The 19,587-nt window shown below is 31.9% G+C and overlaps 1 protein-coding gene across 1 annotated transcript; it reads left to right on the top strand.

The window, feature by feature from the left end:
* The first annotated feature begins 41 nt into the window (after window positions 1-41).
* On the top strand, window positions 42-17,311 carry LOC134725912 (uncharacterized). The gene is made up of 8 exons (XM_063590200.1): window positions 42-185; window positions 6,416-6,530; window positions 7,880-8,047; window positions 8,590-8,664; window positions 11,821-12,043; window positions 12,733-12,941; window positions 14,982-15,142; window positions 16,406-17,311. Exons 1-8 carry the CDS (start codon window positions 153-155, stop codon window positions 16,655-16,657), a joined length of 1,236 nt encoding a protein of 411 aa, XP_063446270.1. The 5' UTR covers window positions 42-152; the 3' UTR covers window positions 16,658-17,311.
* Window positions 17,312-19,587: the final 2,276 nt, after the last annotated feature.

Raw genomic sequence — 19,587 nt, 5'->3', positions numbered from 1 at the left:
CATTTAATATATCTCAAAAAAAATATTGGCTAATCCGAGAATCAATTAATTAGAAATCTATGTTCGTAAAAAGTCGCACTAATTAGTGAACTTTGCGAACTTTGCGCCGAATTTCTCGTTCGATATTATTGTGGATCTGGCCGCTGCTTAGCATGGCAAAACACGTTAATGTGTCAGAATTGAAGGTGAGAGACAAAAGAAACAAATAAAATTGGTTGTATTGAATGTAGTATTTTAAATGAGTCTACAGTCCAGAGACAGCCTAAAGAAATGTTGGATTTCTAAAATTCTAGTCACTTGACACTTCGGCATTTGGTCAAATCGGCACCACTTATAATAGGGAAGCACAAGTGGGTGTATCTTTTGAACAATAACGGTAAACAAATCTTGCAAAGTGAAGTTAACAGTAAAACATTTTTGGCGCCTGATGATAAAATGTACACTTTATACCTTATACATGTACCTTTATAACGTAACGGTACCCAAATTGCAACAAGTACCCAAATTGCATCTATTTAGCAAAAATAGCAGTGGAAATCTTACAAGGTTTCCTAGGGACTAAGCAAGTTGTATTTTTATGATCCGATAGTATGTACATCTTTCAACAAAGGTAAATATATTTAGATATACACAAAACGTTTACAGTATTTATCAACAGATGAAGTGTTTACTGAAAAAGCAATATCGTCTTGGTACCTGTTTTGACGCAGACCAGAAATGATGCACCAATTTAGTTTTGGGTTTTATATTTCTAAACAAAAGCTGTGACGTCATCGATAATTACTATTCATAACATGATGGTGAAGGTCACATGACTACAACATAGATGCCTCAAACTCTGTCCAGAAATGTTATTATTGCTTGAATTAGTAAAGATAATGCAATTTCCGCCATTTTATTAAGGTCAAAAACATTCTACCCTTCCCAGAATGATTATCAGTCCTAAATCCACTTTGGCCGGCAAAAGCATGTAAGCACATGCTGCCCCAGTTTGTGCTTTTCAAATCATATGACTGTCATGTGTCATGGTATTACATTTAAGCGGGAATCACTGTAGAACAAATGATCGTCACTTATATACTGAGTGCCAGTGAAAACGCAACACTTATATTTAAAAAAAAAATCTTATAATTTTTATTTTATTTATATTAGAATTTTATATAGTTGGTTTAAAATGACTTTTAAGACAATTGACGACAACTTTATGGTTGAGTGATTTTTGGAACAAATGCGAAGTAAGGTTTATTTTGAACGGACATAAACCGAGTTCACCGCTTTTTAACATACGCACCGTTTTCACGATTTTGTCATTTAAAGCTTGGCTAATGTCATGAATTTGCAATAAACATCTGAGTAAATGCCAGGAATTTCTGACATCCAGCGACATGCAGTTTTGGGCATGATCCAATGAAGTCTTTCAGTACATACAATCACGAGAAGACTGAAGTTGTAGCCTCTACAATAACCCAAATCATTCACAAATTCAACCAAAATGGATCATTTAATGATAAGCGACATCCCGGGGTACAAAAAGCAAGAAACGCTCAGCCGGACCGATACATTTGGTCTTAAACATATTCGATATTTAATCTGATGGGTGTACAAAGGTCACGAGAGTTAAATGGTGGTCACGGTAGATCCTTTGGAGCAATTTCAGTAATGCATCATTTGCGCAGAAATCGTTAAAAAGCACCAAAATCTTTCCTTAGTGACATCTAAACGGCCGTAAGGCATAAATATCGAATTCTGTAGACCATAAATCATTCATTGTGTACCAAAAATCGTCAGTGGATGTTACATAGACATTTGGCACCCATCTTGGCCAAATGTCACGTGTAGCACCCGATTTTGGTCCAATCATGCAAATTTTGCATCAGATTGGACATGATTTAGACGATGAAAACCACCACCAATATCATAAAGTCAGCTTGAGTTTCATATGCGGGACAAGTGGAACAACATTCCTTGAGATCACATTAAACGTCCGGGTTGATTAATTCCACGGGGCTGTCGAGATTGCGCTACACAACTGGGTTGTAACATGTTTTGTTAGGACTGTGAGTTGATGATTCGACATTGGATGTTTTGTTTACCTATAGCGTCTGAAAGATGACAATGGAACATTTTTGTTTGAAATCGATCTATTGTTAGAATTGTTAATTTTCAAGAACAATTTATTTTTAGAGATTATCATTTCTAATATAAATTTTATTTTTGAAAAACCAAGTGTAGCGTTTTCATTGGCACTCAGTATATAATTTTCTATGGTTTATCGATTTTTTTTCATTCATTGTACAGAGAATACATTGATAAATGTTTTAATGTCAATGTTGTTTTATGAATGCAATTACTTCTTATTTTCAAGTATATGGAATATATATGTCACTTTGATAAATTTTGAACAATTTTATATAAAATTTGAAATAAAATATAGGTTACAATTAAATTAATGAAAAAAATTGTGTTGCTATCAACATGATCATAAAAGTGACTGTATATGTCAAAATTTGTTATTAAAATTAAATTTGTTGAATTGTGTTAACTTTAAATTATCCGGATTGAAGCAATTTTTAGAACATCAGGTACACTGCAAGTAGTTTTTACTGGTTTGTTTATAGTGCGTCATTACTGCTATCCATTATAAGTTGACAGTCCGTTTGTAATGTTAGCAAACATGATTTTTATTGCTTTTACTGTTTCAAAAATCAACTGTTTAATGATTGAAATACATTAACAAGTGATCAATCTTTCATTCTATTCCGTGTTTCTTATTCTTTTAAATGGTAGATTAAATGCAGAGACAAACACAACGTTAGGTGCATCATTACTGGTTCCTCGGGGATATGTTCTGAAACGTCATCAAAACGTCATCTTTTTAAAATTAGCAAATACAATATGTTTCAAGTATCCATTTCTTAAAAAAAAGAGTAAGCATGGACAAATATTCAATTGTTCAAAATATTTGAAAAAAAATAAACAAAAGCTCTGTTATTCGACTTTTTACGATGCAAATTTGAACATGGATGCAATTTGGTTACTTCTCATTACAGAATCATCGATGATTTGGAGGTTAGTTTACACCAATTTTTCTATGATTCCATATGAATTAAAAATTAAATTGGTGTACCTATATAATAAAGAAGGATACGGCTACAAAATAAACACAAAATGGAAATGTTTGTCTTGATCATAAAAAGATGCAGTTAAAAAAACTGTCAAAATAGGTGCAATTTGGGAACCGTCACGTTACCTTTATCTTCGGGTCATTGCATAAGCCAAAGGCTTCTACTGTACTGTAGTACAGACCCCTCATCTTGGATTGTTGTACAAATGTATATGATTTCTCATCTCATAATAATATATTTAATGTGCTTTTAATATGCCTTTTATGTGCAAACCATTTCATTTCATGCATTTGTGCTTTTGTGTTTTTATCTCATAATTGCATGTATCAGTATGTGTTAAACTTGTAAGATGCTTAAAGAACTTTTGTGCTGCATGTTTATATACTGATTGAACTCTTGCTTTATATGTTTAATGTTGTGTGCATGACTCGATATGTATGTTTTGTTTTATTTGTTGTTATGTCGGGTTTAAAAGCTCTTCAGAGCTTATGTTTGTAATTGCTTGCTTATACCGACTCTAAATAAAGCTTTATGTCTTATGTCTTATGTCTTATTTATATATAACACTGTAACACCCCCGTGATATCACGGGCCCGTGACGGAATTAAAGTATATTACTATGCGCAAGCCTTGTTAGTATTAGCATTGCCATCTGATAAAGTCATGCCGATTATAAGATACACAGTTTTTCTCTGCTTTCAAATCTTTTTGTTTGAACCCGTCGAACTGGAACATACCAATTATTGGTAATATTAATTATTTGGAAAACAAAAGGTCCTGGAATGGAGTATTTTTTAATCAACAGCATTGTCCTATATTAGTTATAAATAAAGTTGAATTCTTTGATTCGCTGTTTTACGTCATGCCCACTAAGAAATTGAAAATTGTCCTTATATGCCTTATATTTTTAGTATTCGTATTGTTAACTTAGAAAGTCTTACTGATTAAAATACTACAATAGGTAACACTTTGACAATTTAGTGGTGTCAACCCTGTGATTATGACCCGTGTATATAGCATAATTATATTAATCCTGAATACACCGTTTGGTGGTGCGCCTGTCAGTTGGGGAACGTACAGATAAGGTAAAGGTAACAGGTGAATATACTATTGGTATCGGACTCAGAACTTCTTAATTATTGGCAATATTAATTACGTGGAAAACAAAAGGGCCTGGGGTAGTGTAATTTTTAATCTACACCTTTGTACTATATTAGTTGTATATAAAGTTGAATTCTGTGATTCGTCGTTTTTACGTGATGACGGCTGACAAATTGGACCTCGTAATTATAGTATTATAGATATTAAACTTTATATCAAAAATACTTATTTAGATGTGCACAGCTGTTAGAAACACTTAACACAAACATATATGAATTTAAATGAGTTCTAATTTTCGCAATTTAATGCAGACTAAAAAATATTCAGAGTCTTCGCCGTCACCGTTGAAGTCTTGCACTGTTTTTTAGAAAGATATAATGAGTGACTTCTAGTATTATTAGATGGTGCTATGGTAAATAGGCTCCTCCAGTCGATGTCATCTATACCATGCAATGATTTGTAGACTTGTATCATATCACTCCTATCCCTATGATATTCCAAGGTTGGCAAACCCAATGAATGTAGCCTGTCTTCATAAATTAAGATGACAAATATTTTTTACCAGTTTTGTGGCCCTTCTTTGTACAGATTCCAGTTTGCGGATGTCTTTTTTAAGATATGGTGACCAGACACATGTCGCATCTGAGAATCTGTGCCACTTGAACTATATACGTCGTGCAACAATCACTTTTCCTTTGTGGTGTAATTTCCCATTAGATGTCAAAATTTTACACGTACATTTGTGATGTTAATTAGTTATTGCAGACAAATAGCAATAAAGTTGTATTGGAACTTATGTCATATTGACATAAAGGAACCTCTAGTTATGACAACTGCACATTACTGGTTAACATGGGCTCTAAGAATGGTGCCAATGTTTTTTTATTTCATACAACTAGACAGGAAATGCAGAGAAAAAAACAACCAATCTATTAAACAATGAATAAATTACTTTTTCTACCAAACTGTGGATTAAACAACCTCTTGCTTAAAGTAGATTCATGGTATACAGCCACCTTGGATTGTACTATTGCAGTACACAATCAGTCTAATTTGCCCAAAACTGTTATTTGTAGACAGATATGGAATTTTATTGGTTAGACTGTTTATTTATATGGAGAAAACTTGCTGATTTATTGCATGAATAAAAATATTTAAACAAATACCAAACATTTTGTCTAAGAATATTTCTTACTTTGGACTTAATCCTCTTCGCTCCTTGTGGAACATAGGGCTGCTACAGTTGCTTTCCATCTTACTCTATTTTGGCCTATCCTTTTTGCTTCGGTCCAGGTATATCCAATTTCCTCGAGCTCTTTGTGCTTTGATCTTTTCCAGCTGTGAAATGGTCTTCCCGGTCTCCAATGTCCTTGGGGATTCCATTCTAATGCCTGTCTAGCGATGGTACCTACAGGTTTCCTCAAAGTATGCCCAATCCATTGCCAAGTTCTCCTCTTTAGCTTTTTAGTTGCTGGTTCTTGGTTGGTTCTTTCCCATAAGCATTTGTTACTAATGGTTTCTGGCCACCAAAATTTACAAATTTGGCACAGGCATTTGTTGATAAAAACCTGGATTTGATGTTGTACACCTGCTGTAAGTCTCCAGGTCTCTGCACCATAAAAAAGGACTGATTTAACATTTGTGTTAAAAATACGAATTTTGGTGTTTTCTGTAAATGCTGTTGATTTCCAAACTGGCTTCAGCATAGCAAAAGCTTGTCAAGCTTTACTTATTCTCGTCCTGATGTCTGCATCTGTCCCACCAGTTCTATCCATGATGCTTCCTAAATAAGTAAACTGGTCTACTTCTTCAATATCTTCCCCTTCAATTGACACTGTTCCTCCTTTTCTGGTCTTTACTTTACTTTACTTTCATAATTTTTGTCTTCTTGATTTAAGGGGAAATAACTCTTTTAGTAAAAAAAGATTATACTGGAATGATCATGATGAATAGGGAAATACATTGTGTACTTTCCACAATTAGAAAAACTTTTATGACTTACTCAGTAAGCAATATCCAATGCCCCAATTAATTCCTTTAAAAGAGTGTTAAATCCTTTAAATCCTTTAAAAAAAAAAATTGCAAGCTGGGCCATTTGTTCATGATTTAGATTTTGTATTAATTGATTTAGTAGCTAGTTTGCTTCAGATTTACCATTTAAATCCAATTAAGTTTGAAGCTATTTTCAGGGATTTGATTGGTGGGTACAGTTCAGAAATCCATATGATACCATAGAGAAACATGCCTCTTTTCTTGGAGTAGAAATAGTTTGTTTTACAGGAACTCTGCTAACCCTTATACATGGTAAGTGTAGATATGATTGGTTTTACAGAAACTCTACTTACCCTTACTTATTATATGATAGTATATGGTAAAGTAAATGATTGATTTACACAATCTTTGCTTACATTTCATCATTTGTACAAATGAACATGCTTGTAAAGGAAAACTTATAAGAGTTTATATATAAATATACCTCTACTTTTTTTTTTATGATTTATGCTTTCCCTGGATGGTAGATTTTCTTTTTTCATCAATATAGGGTTTCTTGATTGCTGATCTTTATCATGTTTATTTTATAAATATTCTGTTATGAAGTCAATATCCTAGCTGTCTCCTGATTTTTTTTAACTGACCTGACCCGAAGGGCCAAGTGAGTTTTTTTCATGACTTGGTGTTCGTCGTCGTTAACTTTTACAAATATTTTCTCCTCTGAAACTACTGGGCCAAATTTACCAAACTTGGCCACAATCATCACTTGAGTATCTAGTTAAGAAAAATGTGTCCAGTGACCCAGCCAACCAACTAAGATCATGTCAAGATCAATCTGCCCTGAAATTTTCAGATGAATCGGAAAACTGGTTGTTGGGTTGCTGCCCCTAAATTGGTAATTTTAAGGAAATTTTGCCGCTTTTGGTTATTATCTTGAATATTATTATAGATAGAGGTAAACTATATATAACAATAATGTTCAGCTGAGTAAGATCTACAAATAAGTCATCATGACCAAAATGGTCAGTTGACCCCTTGAGGAGTTATTGCCCTTTATAGTCAATTTTTAACAATTTTCATTAATTTGGTAAATTTTTGAAAATTTTTACAAAATATTTTCCTCTGTTTTAAACTAATGGTTAAAAAGTTTATTTTAGATAGAGAAAATTGTAAGTAGCAAGAATGTTCAGTTAAGAAATATCTACAAACACATTACCACCACCAAAACACAATTTTGTCATGAATCCATCTGTGTCCTTTGTTTAATATGCACATAGACCAAGATGCGAGACACAGGCTCTTTAGAGCCTCTAGTTTACGCTATAAGGATGTTGTAAAAAAAGGCAATCATGCCAGATGTCATCACATAGGATCCGACAACATGATCTCTATGCAGATCATTAAAAAATAAATATAAAGAACTACATAGAAAATTATTAAAGAAACAAATTGCAGCATTGTATCTTGTTTGATGTGATTGTTTCTCCTGTCTCTGTAGAGATGATCAAACATTTTATGAGAAAGGGTCTTATTTTGAATTTGAGAGGAGATTTATCTTATAACAATTGATGTTAAGATAGATTCTATTTATTTAATAGTAAATCTTATGTAATGCCATAATTTAAAGGACACCACATAACTTTTTATTGTAAATATTTCAGCTATAAGAAATGGTGGTAGATTTCGATGGTTATGGCTGGCAACTGTTCTCCATGGAATAACAGTGGAATGTGTTTCTTATTTTTTACCAGATATTGATAATTTCTGGCATGCCCAAGGTGTGGTCACCTTCCTAGGACTCAGGCTTCCACTATACATTGCTTTGATATGTAAGTGTTTATTAAAATTAAATGTTAATAAATAACTTTCAAGAATCTAAATGTTCATGTGTTTGAGATTTTTTTACGGGGACAACATTTGGGTATAGTCTGTGATGAAAGATTTTCAAACTTGAATAGCACTATGAGCAAAAAGAAATTGCAGAAACAATTACACTATAAAACTGACAGCAGCAATGGTAGGTGAGACATAACAGTTCAATAGAATTCTTAGTAGATTTTTGTGTAAATATTTTGTTATCAGTCCTTTCATTATAAAGCATGCAGTTATCAACTGTGAAAGTTTCTAAATAAAATAGCTGAAATAATGTCATATCTCTGTGGAGTGGATTTTTTTTTGGTGAACAGAATTAGGACCAAAGTGCATTGATACTTAAGCAATTTACTATCTACAAGATTCTTCAAATAAATCAGTCATTATTCTTCCCAAATACAATTTGTTTGAAGGAAAACTTGAAAAGGGAGATGAGGGGTAAATTTTATCTTTTGCTTGTTACATTGTAATACATTAGAATACTTTTTCTTGATTACAGATCCGTACTTTATATATACAGCCTCTGTAGCAGTGTCCCACATGAGGTTACCCTGGTGGGGAGAACCATTTGCAGGTTTGTTAGAACTAGAATATCATGGACTGATTCTATTACCAGTACTTTCAATATTTAAGGGTATAATCTGCTATTTTTAAATTTACAGATTTTGAATAACTATTTTGATAGAAATTACTTATAATAAAGCTTATTTAATTTATTTTTTTACATAATTTGAAGGAACATTGATTGTTGGCATACCTGTAGCCAGGGGGGGTGTTGTTAAAGTCAAGTTTGTGAGTCCAACGAACCCCTCTTGGAAATTCCTGGCTACAGGCCTGGTTGGATTAAAGATGTTTTTCAACCTTTCCATACTTTTTTTACTTGAAAATGTGTTTAGAATTTATTTGTTAAGGCTTTATGATATAGATATATTAATGTGAACTGTATATGGACTTGAAAGGATTATTTGAATGAAAAAATTTCAATGTTATTACAGTGAGTTGCGTATAGGTGTTACTGTAAAATTTTACCTATAGCTCAACCTGTTTTTAAAATTGTCAACACAATAGGGACATTTAAATTGACCAGTTGGTATTGTTAGATTTGAATCTACCTTGATGCTACCTGTAAAAAAATTTATTCACCTAACCAAAAGTTTCAGCATGCTTTTTTCCTGAACTTTTTTTTACCTAGGATTATTCTATTGAGAGATTTTTATTTTACTGTCATTCAAAATCTTATTACGAGTGATCAAGCCAAACAAGAATGACTATATCATATATTTTATTTTCTTGCAGTTAATTTAAAATTGCATGACCTAAAATGCACTACATTTCATCTAAATGTTTGCATAGCCACTACTAGCAGTGTTTAATACCCTAAATAATCCAGTCGTAATATTTCACTCACTTTAATGAAACCTCAAAATCATATTTGAACAAACAATTTCATTTATTTTTTTACACTTATATTTGACATCTCATCCAGAATTCCAAAGACTTTAAATAATTCCCAATTTTATTCATTTTTCACTACTTCACTAGATTTTTTTCTAAATCCATAGTATAAATCCTGATTAATTTCCAATGATATACATCCTAATTTAACAGGTGCAGAATCTATACATAATTCAGAATCATTTCCATTACTATATTCCAAATAGTTATCCTCACTTATATTTTGTAATATTTTATTTGTATTTTTACTATATATCACCTGATTTTAATATATCCACAGTAAAAATTTTATTTCATTTCCTATAATAAATTTCCAAATCAATCAATATTTGATTCAGAATTTTATAATGACTATTTCCAATTTCACATTCACTTCAAACATTTCCTCATGTTAGGAATATTTTACTTTCATTTTTCACTTTATCACTAGATTAGACTATATCCACTGCATTACTTCACATTTTATTTCATTTCCAAGATCCCACTTAAATAGGGAATCATCTTAAATTTGTAATAGATCCCAAAATTAATAATGAATATTTCAAAAATCACATTTAAAGCCACAGAAACATGTTGGATGAACACACACTATATCTCTTACTTGAATTCCAGTTTTGAAATTTTTAAATCTTTAACATAACTAAATCCCATTGTATGAAAAATTGAATTTCCTTTAGTGAACACAGCATTTTAACTCCCACTAATATTATAATAGATTTCAAATTAAAAACACATCAAGGTATACTCCAAAATTATTTCGAATTTTATATGTACAACATCATATGTAAGCCCCACAAAACGGTTTGAATGAATTATTTCCTCCTTGATGTCCTTCATGACAATAAAATCTTGAAAGAAACAAATCACAATTTAAGAAGCAAAATTGCTATAAAAAGTCTGAGTAGTGAATTCAAATAAAATAAATCCAATATTGAATATTGTATGCACAATGACACCAAAAAATTTCAAACATTGCAAATAATAATCCAAAATGAGAATCTTGAAGGGTCATTTGAAGAAAAGAACAACATATCCCTCTGAAAATTTAAACTGTAAACACCTGAGCAGCTATTTCTTGTTTCACTGGCAGCTGGACAATACTATGTATAAGGGTTAGAATTTTAAAGAAGCATTTTGGTGTAAAAACAGTTTAAATTTTCAAACATAGCAATACATATTTATTTTAATCTTTTACTGATTTAGAATTTTAGGTAAAAAATAGATAAATCATATATATATCAGGGATTTAAAACAATTAAAACCAAAACTATTTTCTTCCCTATCAATTTTTAATCGAATAATCCTAGGTAAAAAAATCTTCAGGAAAAAAGCATGCTGAAACTTTGGGTTAGGTGTAGAGGTAGAATCAAGGTATATTTTAAATCTAACAATACCAACTGGTCAATTTAAATGTCTCTATTGTGTTGACAATTTTAAAAACAGGTTGAGCTATAGGTAAAATTTTACAGTAACACCTATAAGCATCTCACTGTAAGATTGGTGTAGGAAGGCTGTCTCTCTCTCTCTATATATATATATTCGATCCCTAACATCACTGAAGAGACATTTATTGTCGAAATCTGGATCTGGTGTACAATTTTTTTGCACCTCATGTTTGTGGTATAACATCTGCCTGCAAGTTCATTGTTTTCTGTTTAGCATAAAATTAATATTAAGATCCATTTTGTTGCATCTTGTGATCAATTTATTTGGCAATCACCAATGGCAGTCAGCAGGGTTTAAGAACATCAGTTGTTCGACCTGTTAGTCAAATGCTTTTTTTTTAAATACTGTGGATTCATTATTATTTGTTGGATACCAATTTTCGTGGGTACTGGCGAACCACGAAATTAAATGTCCAACGAATAACAAATATTGTATGTAGAAAACCACGTAATTAGACATCCACAAACATGCAAATTTCGCTCATTCCATGAAAATTAGTACCCACCAAAATAAATGAATCCACAGGATGTTTTTTCACTTTTTTAGTCTTTTGGAAAATATTGTTTGTGCTGTATTTTTATACCATTCTGAAGTCTGAATTGATATATATTTATATATATAGAGAGCGAGAGACAACCGACTTGTAAACAGGCTAATTGAATAATATAGAAAATTACTGAGTTCTTTATTAAAAATACAATGTATGATCTAAGCAGTAATAATCATGAAATAATTGATTTTCCAATGTTGAGATTTGACAAAATATTGTTCACAGGTATGTTTATTTTTCTTACCCTGTGTACTCCAATTGTTATATTTTCTATTTCAGTTGGAGTATCAGTCGTATTGATAGACCTGCCCTATGACATCATGGGTATAAAGTCGTTATGGTGGACCTGGCATGACACAGATCCTAACATTTACGATCGGCATTATTGGGTGCCGTGGACAAGCTATTACTTCCATGCAACATTTGCTTCTGGATTCACATTTGTGTTCCATGGAATAAGAAAACTTCTGGATAATCAAACAGAAAAATGGGTCTCATCAAGGTAATAGAAAATATAAGATTTTTGTATTGATCCTCCACATTTTGGTAATTGCTATTCCTTTAAAAAGGATTTTGAAAGTAAAAAAAGAAATTCTGAATACCCCAACAACCAACATACTTTCTCAAAGGTAGATTAACTGTATACCGCCAATCTGCCATCTTGGATTAAAAAGTAAGCAGTACACAATCGGTCTTAGTAGCTCTTTGCTTACATCTGCACATTTTGAGTCATACAGCATAATGGAAATGTATGTGTAAGATTGTTTATTTAGTTGAAAGGAAAATAAGTGATTTATTGCATTTTTTTTTTAAATACTGTAAATTCAGAAATTATTGCGAGGTTTTTATTATTGCGAATAATGCAACTGAGTTGTAAACGCAATAATTAAAACTCGCATTTTGTAATATTTTAACTGAATTAAGCATGACTTTTCTCAAAATCGTAAAAATTAAAATCGCATTCAAGTGTAAAATGACAAAATCACAATAATAAATGCACGCAATAATTTCTGAATTTACAGTACCAAATTACAGTTTTTGTTTGTATCGTTATTTGAACTTAGCTGTATAAGAGGAGATAACTCTTTAATATTTTATCTGCATTTTAAAATGATTAATTCTAGTAGCAGTCAATAATGTCTTTCTGGTTGTTTAAAATCCATGAATAGCTGTGGGTTTTTTTAATTTCAGTTTTTCCAAGGAGCTTATCACATGTGTATTAACTGGACTTCTTGGAATGCCATTAGGAGTTTTACAATTCTTACCAATCTACCATCCCCTCCATGATACCAACAAACTACACTCAGAAGTTTGTGTTGCTCTGCTATTTGCTTTCTATGTTATGATTATATGGTCTGCAGACAGATCTAAATCTGAAAGCAAACCAACAGATAGGAAAAGTAAGTGTGTTGTGTGATAAGTCAAAAATATATTTATATCAAAAGAGTTTATGAAAATCTTACAGCATTAACATGCACAGATGGTCATAAGTGATTTATTCATGAGGGGTTAAACTTAACAATAAATCTGAAAAAAAATTCATCACATGTACAAGGTTAAAAAATTCATCACATGTACAAGGTTATAAATAAAATGCCAAACAAATGTTTCATCTACATAAGGATCATCAAGGGCTCACCAGTCAAAACAGTTAAACATACTTTTAAAATTGAATAAAATTCATATATTACTAATAAGTTTGAGTGGAATTCTTATAACTTTTCTATATTCAATACTGCACATGGAATAGTATGCAGGGGCGGATTAAGGCGGGGGTGTGGCAGGCGTGCACCTCCCTAAAATTTGCAAAGTATGGGTTGTCTTCAACTTGTTTCAGTATCAGAAGAGAACATTCCTTCTTAACATTCAAAGTATATAAAACAGTCAGTTTAACCAGGTACTTTCTATACTAAGTAACTTAGTAACAGAATCAACGTGTTTACTAATCAACTGACCTACGATTTATTTGAGTTCAATAAATATTATATACTTCAAAGGAAGGTGTTTCTGACTGTATTCTGACTGTATTCTGACTGAAAAATTAAAAAAAATGTTACATTGTATTTGCTGTTTTTATAATCAATTTCTTTGATAATCAAAGTGCTGAATTGGGGATACCGTATAACAAGCATGGCTGGGATCCCCACAAAATAAAAATAACTTCGTAAATGCATCTTATTCTGATTTTATTGATTTGTGGCGAACACAGTATATATTAAGTCTGGCACAACCTCCGAAAATCCAAAAAGTAAAAACAGATATTATGAAAGGACAATTGAAAATCACGGTGAAAAGTGGAAATTTTCGTTTGCAAAATAAAATTCTAGTATCTAGTATTGGTCATGTGAGCTGATGTGATCTGTCTTGTCACGCTTTGCTTCCGTTGATCCGCCCGTCTATCTGTCAACTCTTTACATTACCGTTGTCCTAATCAAGTTTGTCGAGGATGGTGTTATGAAGTTATCGTAAATACCGCACACTGGATGTTTACTATGTACCGCGCTTCTATCATCCACTTTATGATAGAAGTGTTAAAGTAATTCTTAAGTGAACTGGTCTCATTTCACATATTAATTGAAACCATGTACATGATGTACAAATGCCTAAGACACATTGATGATCTGCAAACAAGGGCTTCTTATTTTTGTGATGTTTCTGTATTTTTATTTATTACAACTACCAGCACCAATGTCTTTCAAGGATTGGTTGACTGAGATATTTATTACCTGATATTGATATATAAAATATATTAGAAGTGCTGGTGTCTTAAGTGTAGATTGATTTGCATAGGAACACAGAATCAAAACAAAATGTTCTCATGATCTTCAGCTTCTATTTTGTGCTGCAGCTTTAGAACTGTAGCTTTATAAACTCTATCATAGATATGCAGAATGAATCTCAGACTCTTACATGTAGTGCGTAAAGTATTGGTGTTAGGAGATTGTTGAAGATTTTTTAAGTTTGTAGGAGACCTTGCCATCATAACTGAGAGTTTTTTTTCGCGGAACAGGGACATATTGTTTTACATCTGTCCGTCCATGATACTAGTGATTGTAGATTGTTGTCAGGTTGAATTTAGGTGGTTTCTACTTGAAACTTTAATTTCTTGCTGACTGTACCTCACAATAGTTTTAAATACCTAAATTGCACCCCGTAAGAAGAATATTTCAAAAAAAATAACCTATAAATTTTTTTTTTCGCCCCTCTCCAATCGCCGAATATAAACACTGTGCCCCCCCCCCCCTAATCTGAAATCCTGGATCCGCCCCTGGTATGATGGCATGACAAATAATGGCATCAAAATACCTTAAAAATTGGATTTTAATTATAACAGGTTAATTTTGGGGCTAAACTTATAATGTCATAAACAACATAGCCTATGCTATAAAGTATAAATATATCAAATGTTAATTTGGTTAACCTAGGGAGTTTTATTTTAGATAAATACAATAGTGAGATCCTGCTTCAATTGATCCTCCATTATGGATTCTACGTCATCCTTGTATTCATATCTAAACCAGAGAATAATGTAGTCACAGGTCTACATGAACCTGTAGGAGCTTGTCAGGAAACGGTACCAGTCTACACAGCATTTGGTCATGTAAGTTTAATACCTCTTATTAATTTTGTCACTCTAAAAAGGGGGCGATACATTATTATTTTACTTTTTGAAGATTTATTATTCTTAACACTTTTTGTCAGAATTTAAGTTTTATGTATTTTATATGAAACACCTTTCTTGTAGTGGTTTTATCTTCAGTTTCTGATAGTTAAGGTGGTACCAAACACTACAGGGAGATAACTCTGTAAAGTCAGCTAAACATTTTAATAATGTTGTGTTGTAAAAGGAATATTAAGCTTCTCAATGATCAAAATTGGTGTTTGTCAAATTGCTATATATAACCAGTGTAATTTTTCTGATAAAATGGTTGGTTAAAAAAAAATTAATTTTTATATTTTTGTTGAAGTGTCAAAGTAAATACTTTGACAAAATTTTATGAAAATTAAACGAGCCAAATTAATTTTAGTGAAAGTGTTCCACTTTATTTTTTGTCTATCTGATGAGTTTAGCCTTTTTCAACTGATTTTTATAGTTCGTTCTTATGTTGTACTGTTATACCACTGTCCCAGGTTAGGGGGAGGGTTGGGATCCCCTTAACATGTTTAACCCCGCCACATTATATATGTATGCGCCTGGCCCAAGTCAGGAGCCTGTAATTCAGTGGTTGTCGTTTGTTTATGTGTTACATATTTGTTTTTCGTTCATTTTTTTACATAAATAAGGCCGTTAGTTTTCTCGTTTGAATTGTTTTACATTGTCTTATCGGGGCCTTTTATAACTGACTATATGCGGTATGGGCTTTGCTCATTGTTGAAGGCTGTACGGTGACCTATAATTATTAATGTTTGTGTCATTTTGGTCTTTTGTTGATAGTTGTCTAATTGGCAATCATACCACATCTTCTTTTTTATATATTGGGTACCACCTTAAGCCATCAAAAAGTACATTTAACAAAATTGATTTGCCTTATTGGGATTGTGAAAGCAGTCTTCATGATTACCTTAGATAATAGATAATAATGATGATTAAGTTTTATTTAGAGTCTGCAAAGTAAACAAACAAGAACCTAACATAAGCTCTTTTGAGCTTTTAACCAACATGCATAAAGACTTGAGGCCCTGGCCCAGTAAAAAGATTGTCAGCCAGATGAATTTCCCCCAAAACAGGCATCATAAGCCATAGAAGTTTATTTTTGGTAAGACTAATTTTGGGGCTTGTTCATCTAGAATTTCTTTGTGAAGACTGTGAAGTAGACACAGTGATTTGAAATGCATGTTTACTATTTATTGTTTGTATTTTTAGGTGTTGGCAAAGAATAAATATCTATGTTTGGACCACTATGATGAAGCCATTTTTGACTTTCACTGTGTGAAGAATTTACCAAAACCCGGCACTGACTATTATACAATTTGTGGAACAAAATTCCCTAACCATGCTGAATATATTGCAGTTGTATGTGGTGTTTGTACATTTGGATTTTATTGGTTTTTCCAGATTATGACACAATCATACAGCCTTCCAAGAACAACACAAAAGAAAGTCAAAACCAATTAACTTGTTTTCTACATTTTTTAATGAATGATTACTAGTCCAAAACCACCTTATTTAATCTTTCTTTTTAAAATAACCCGTTCATTAATGTACCAGTCATTATACTGTAAGGTGTTGGGTGTTTCGTCTGTCTGTCTGTAGACAATTTGTTGATTGTCAGCTTTAACTTTTAGTCAAGTCAACCATTTCTTGTTTAATTTTTATAACAAAAGCAAAAGTATTGATTCTAGATATGCTAGTCACACTTTTTTAAAGGTTAATAGGGTAATACATATTATTTTTGCAAAAAGTTAATGTAGTATATTGTATATGTTTTACCTCAGACAGTTAGTCTGTTGATTTTTTTTTATTAGCATTTCAGAAAAGTTGTCTTTGAGAGCTTAACTACCAGAAGCTGTAGTTCTATCAAAATTCACCTGGGTGTGCATTATTTTTTCTGGCATATTTTGTAATAATTAGTGAAGTCTTTTAGGAAATAAAACATGTGCTTAAAACCAAAATCTTTTGTTGAAAATGTTTGTTGATTATATAAAATTATGTATGCTTCAATTTTGTATTCTGTTAAGTTGGTGCATTTGGTGTAGATGTAAATAATAGTGCTGAATTAAGTTGGTGCATTTGGTGCAGATATAAATAATAGTGCTGAATAAATATAAAGTTTTTCATTGATTGAAGTTATCCTGCCATACATCTATGAGATTATTAATTCATATATATAAGTTTTGTTAAATTTATTTATTCAAATTTTGTTAATGGGATCAAAAAAGGGGTATGGGAAAGATGCCATTGAGGCATAATCACAGTGTAAATGTCTACATTATTTGGTTTGGGTGGAGAGTTGTCTCATTGGCAATTATACCACATATTCTTATTTTGATTTGAAATTACTGTGCTTATTCAGTGGGCTTTTGCATATCACAGTAGGTATTTAACTCGTTGAGTGAACAACTAATGAAAGTGACAACATCTGGGCAAATATTGTCTTAGTTTCAATGGCCAACGGTCTATTTTGCTTTATTATTGATAAAATCATGTGTTTAAAGTAACCTACAAGGAATTTTCTTGAAAATTCATTACATGCAAGCTAAAAAGGGAAAAATGTAAATCACAAGAAAGTTTCTATTATAAATTTCTCTTTTGTTAAATGCATATTGGTAATGATTTTTTTAAAACAGATTTCAACTCTTTAGCAAAAGTAGTTGTTAGGATTATAAAAAGAAAATCAGATTAACATTACGAACAGTTGAATTCCAACATGTTCATTTAAACAGTGGAATTTTTGGTGAACTTTTTAAGATATGCTTGTACATACATGTATGATAATTTCATTAAAGATCTTTGTTGTTGTTTGAAATGTAAAATATATAGTATGCTGTTGTAGTTATTGTTTTATGTTTCTTGCTTTTGATGTAAATTACAAAAAAGTTTCACTTTTCTTTGTTCCGATATATTACCAATCAGATTATATATCCTCAAAAAATGTAGTGAGCATCTGTATTGCATGTTGCATGGCAAGCAAACAAGTTTTCTGCTCTTTGGTCAGGTTGTTGTCTCTTTGACACATTCCCCATTTCCATTCTCAATTTTATATATGCAGATATATTTAGTGGGATAAAGTCCTTTTATAGTTTGTCTATTAATAACTCATTAAAAACGCCATTTTATCATAGGTTTTAAGGAGAAGTAAAATAACTGGTGTAGTGAGATAATGGTACATTCCATGCTTAATTGAAACAAAACGAAATATTTTTAAATGCATGTAAATGTTTTCTAATGATTAAATATCCAGTTGTTGTTTACATTGTCATATCTTGTTGAAATTACAGTATAAATAAATAACTGCTGAATTTTGATATTGAATATTGTTTTCATGTTGACCAATAGTCTAATTGGAAAGTTGGATCTTCTCGATTCATTTGGGCCCTCAAAAGGGAAAGTTGGATCTTGTTGATTCATTTGGGCCCTCTAAAGGGAAAGTTGGATCTTGTCGATTCATTTGGGCCCTCTAAAGGGAAAATTGGATCTTGTCGATTAGTTTGGGCCCTCTAAAGGGAAAATTGGATCTTGTAGATTCATTTGGGCCCTCTAAAGGGAAAATTGGATCTTGTCGACTCATTTGGGCCCTCTAAAGGGAAAGTTGGATCTTGTTTAACCATTTGGAGCCTCTTGTATTGTAATTGATATGCATCTTGTTTTTCAACAGTTCAGTTCTGAACTTAAACCATTCATAAACAATTTACGTCACACAAGGTGGCTTCCAATTCATTTATTTATACTTGAATTGATATTGCTGTTCCAATTTTAGGAATTCACAAGATGTAATGAATGAATTGTAGGAGTATCCTACATTTATCTCTGACTTGCAGACTTGATAATGTAAATAAAAAGAGAACTGAGTAGACAGCAACCCAAGTTACCCAACATCAAAAAATTTAAAAAATAAAACATCCAGGAGGCAACATAGTGCTCAACAATAGACATGCGTCTTAACAATATTACAAGGTCTAAATTGTACCCAGTCTTATCTTTGCTAGCCAAAGGTTACATTTCAGTACTCTTTTCTCCACCCTTGGTGGATAAAATCGTATATTCACAAAGGAATGTTCATTGTCGCAATTGTAACAGGCAGCATCCTATCAATCAAAAGCAATTTGAAGATAATCACAGGTAAATATAGAAAATTTAAATAAACAAACCAAATGTTGATTGTGCATCAAGTCTTAACCCTAGCAATACATAGGATGATATTTAGTGACAACTTTATAGTTCTTAACTAATTGCAGCTTCTCAGTACGTTTCTTGTACAAATAATAGAATGTCAAAGCATATTTTCTGTTCCTGATTTACTGATAATCACAGGTAATGTAGAAAATGTAAATAAACAAATACCACATCCTGATTGTGCAACAATTCTTATAGTGCGGTGACTGAAG

This window comes from Mytilus trossulus, chromosome 7, assembly GCF_036588685.1.
Source record: "Mytilus trossulus isolate FHL-02 chromosome 7, PNRI_Mtr1.1.1.hap1, whole genome shotgun sequence".
Taxonomy (NCBI): domain Eukaryota; kingdom Metazoa; phylum Mollusca; class Bivalvia; order Mytilida; family Mytilidae; genus Mytilus; species Mytilus trossulus.
This window is presented reverse-complemented; position numbering and strand designations above follow the sequence as displayed.

Excerpts from the sequence above, each read along its gene's own strand:
- LOC134725912 (XM_063590200.1), top strand. The coding sequence starts at position 153 with ATGGCAAAACACGTTAATGTGTCAGAATTGAAG. Across the intron at positions 12,942-14,981 it reads CAAACCAACAGATAGGAAAA|ATAAATACAATAGTGAGATC; the intron begins GTAAGTGTGTTG and ends GTTTTATTTTAG. Across the intron at positions 15,143-16,405 it reads TCTACACAGCATTTGGTCAT|GTGTTGGCAAAGAATAAATA; the intron begins GTAAGTTTAATA and ends TTGTATTTTTAG.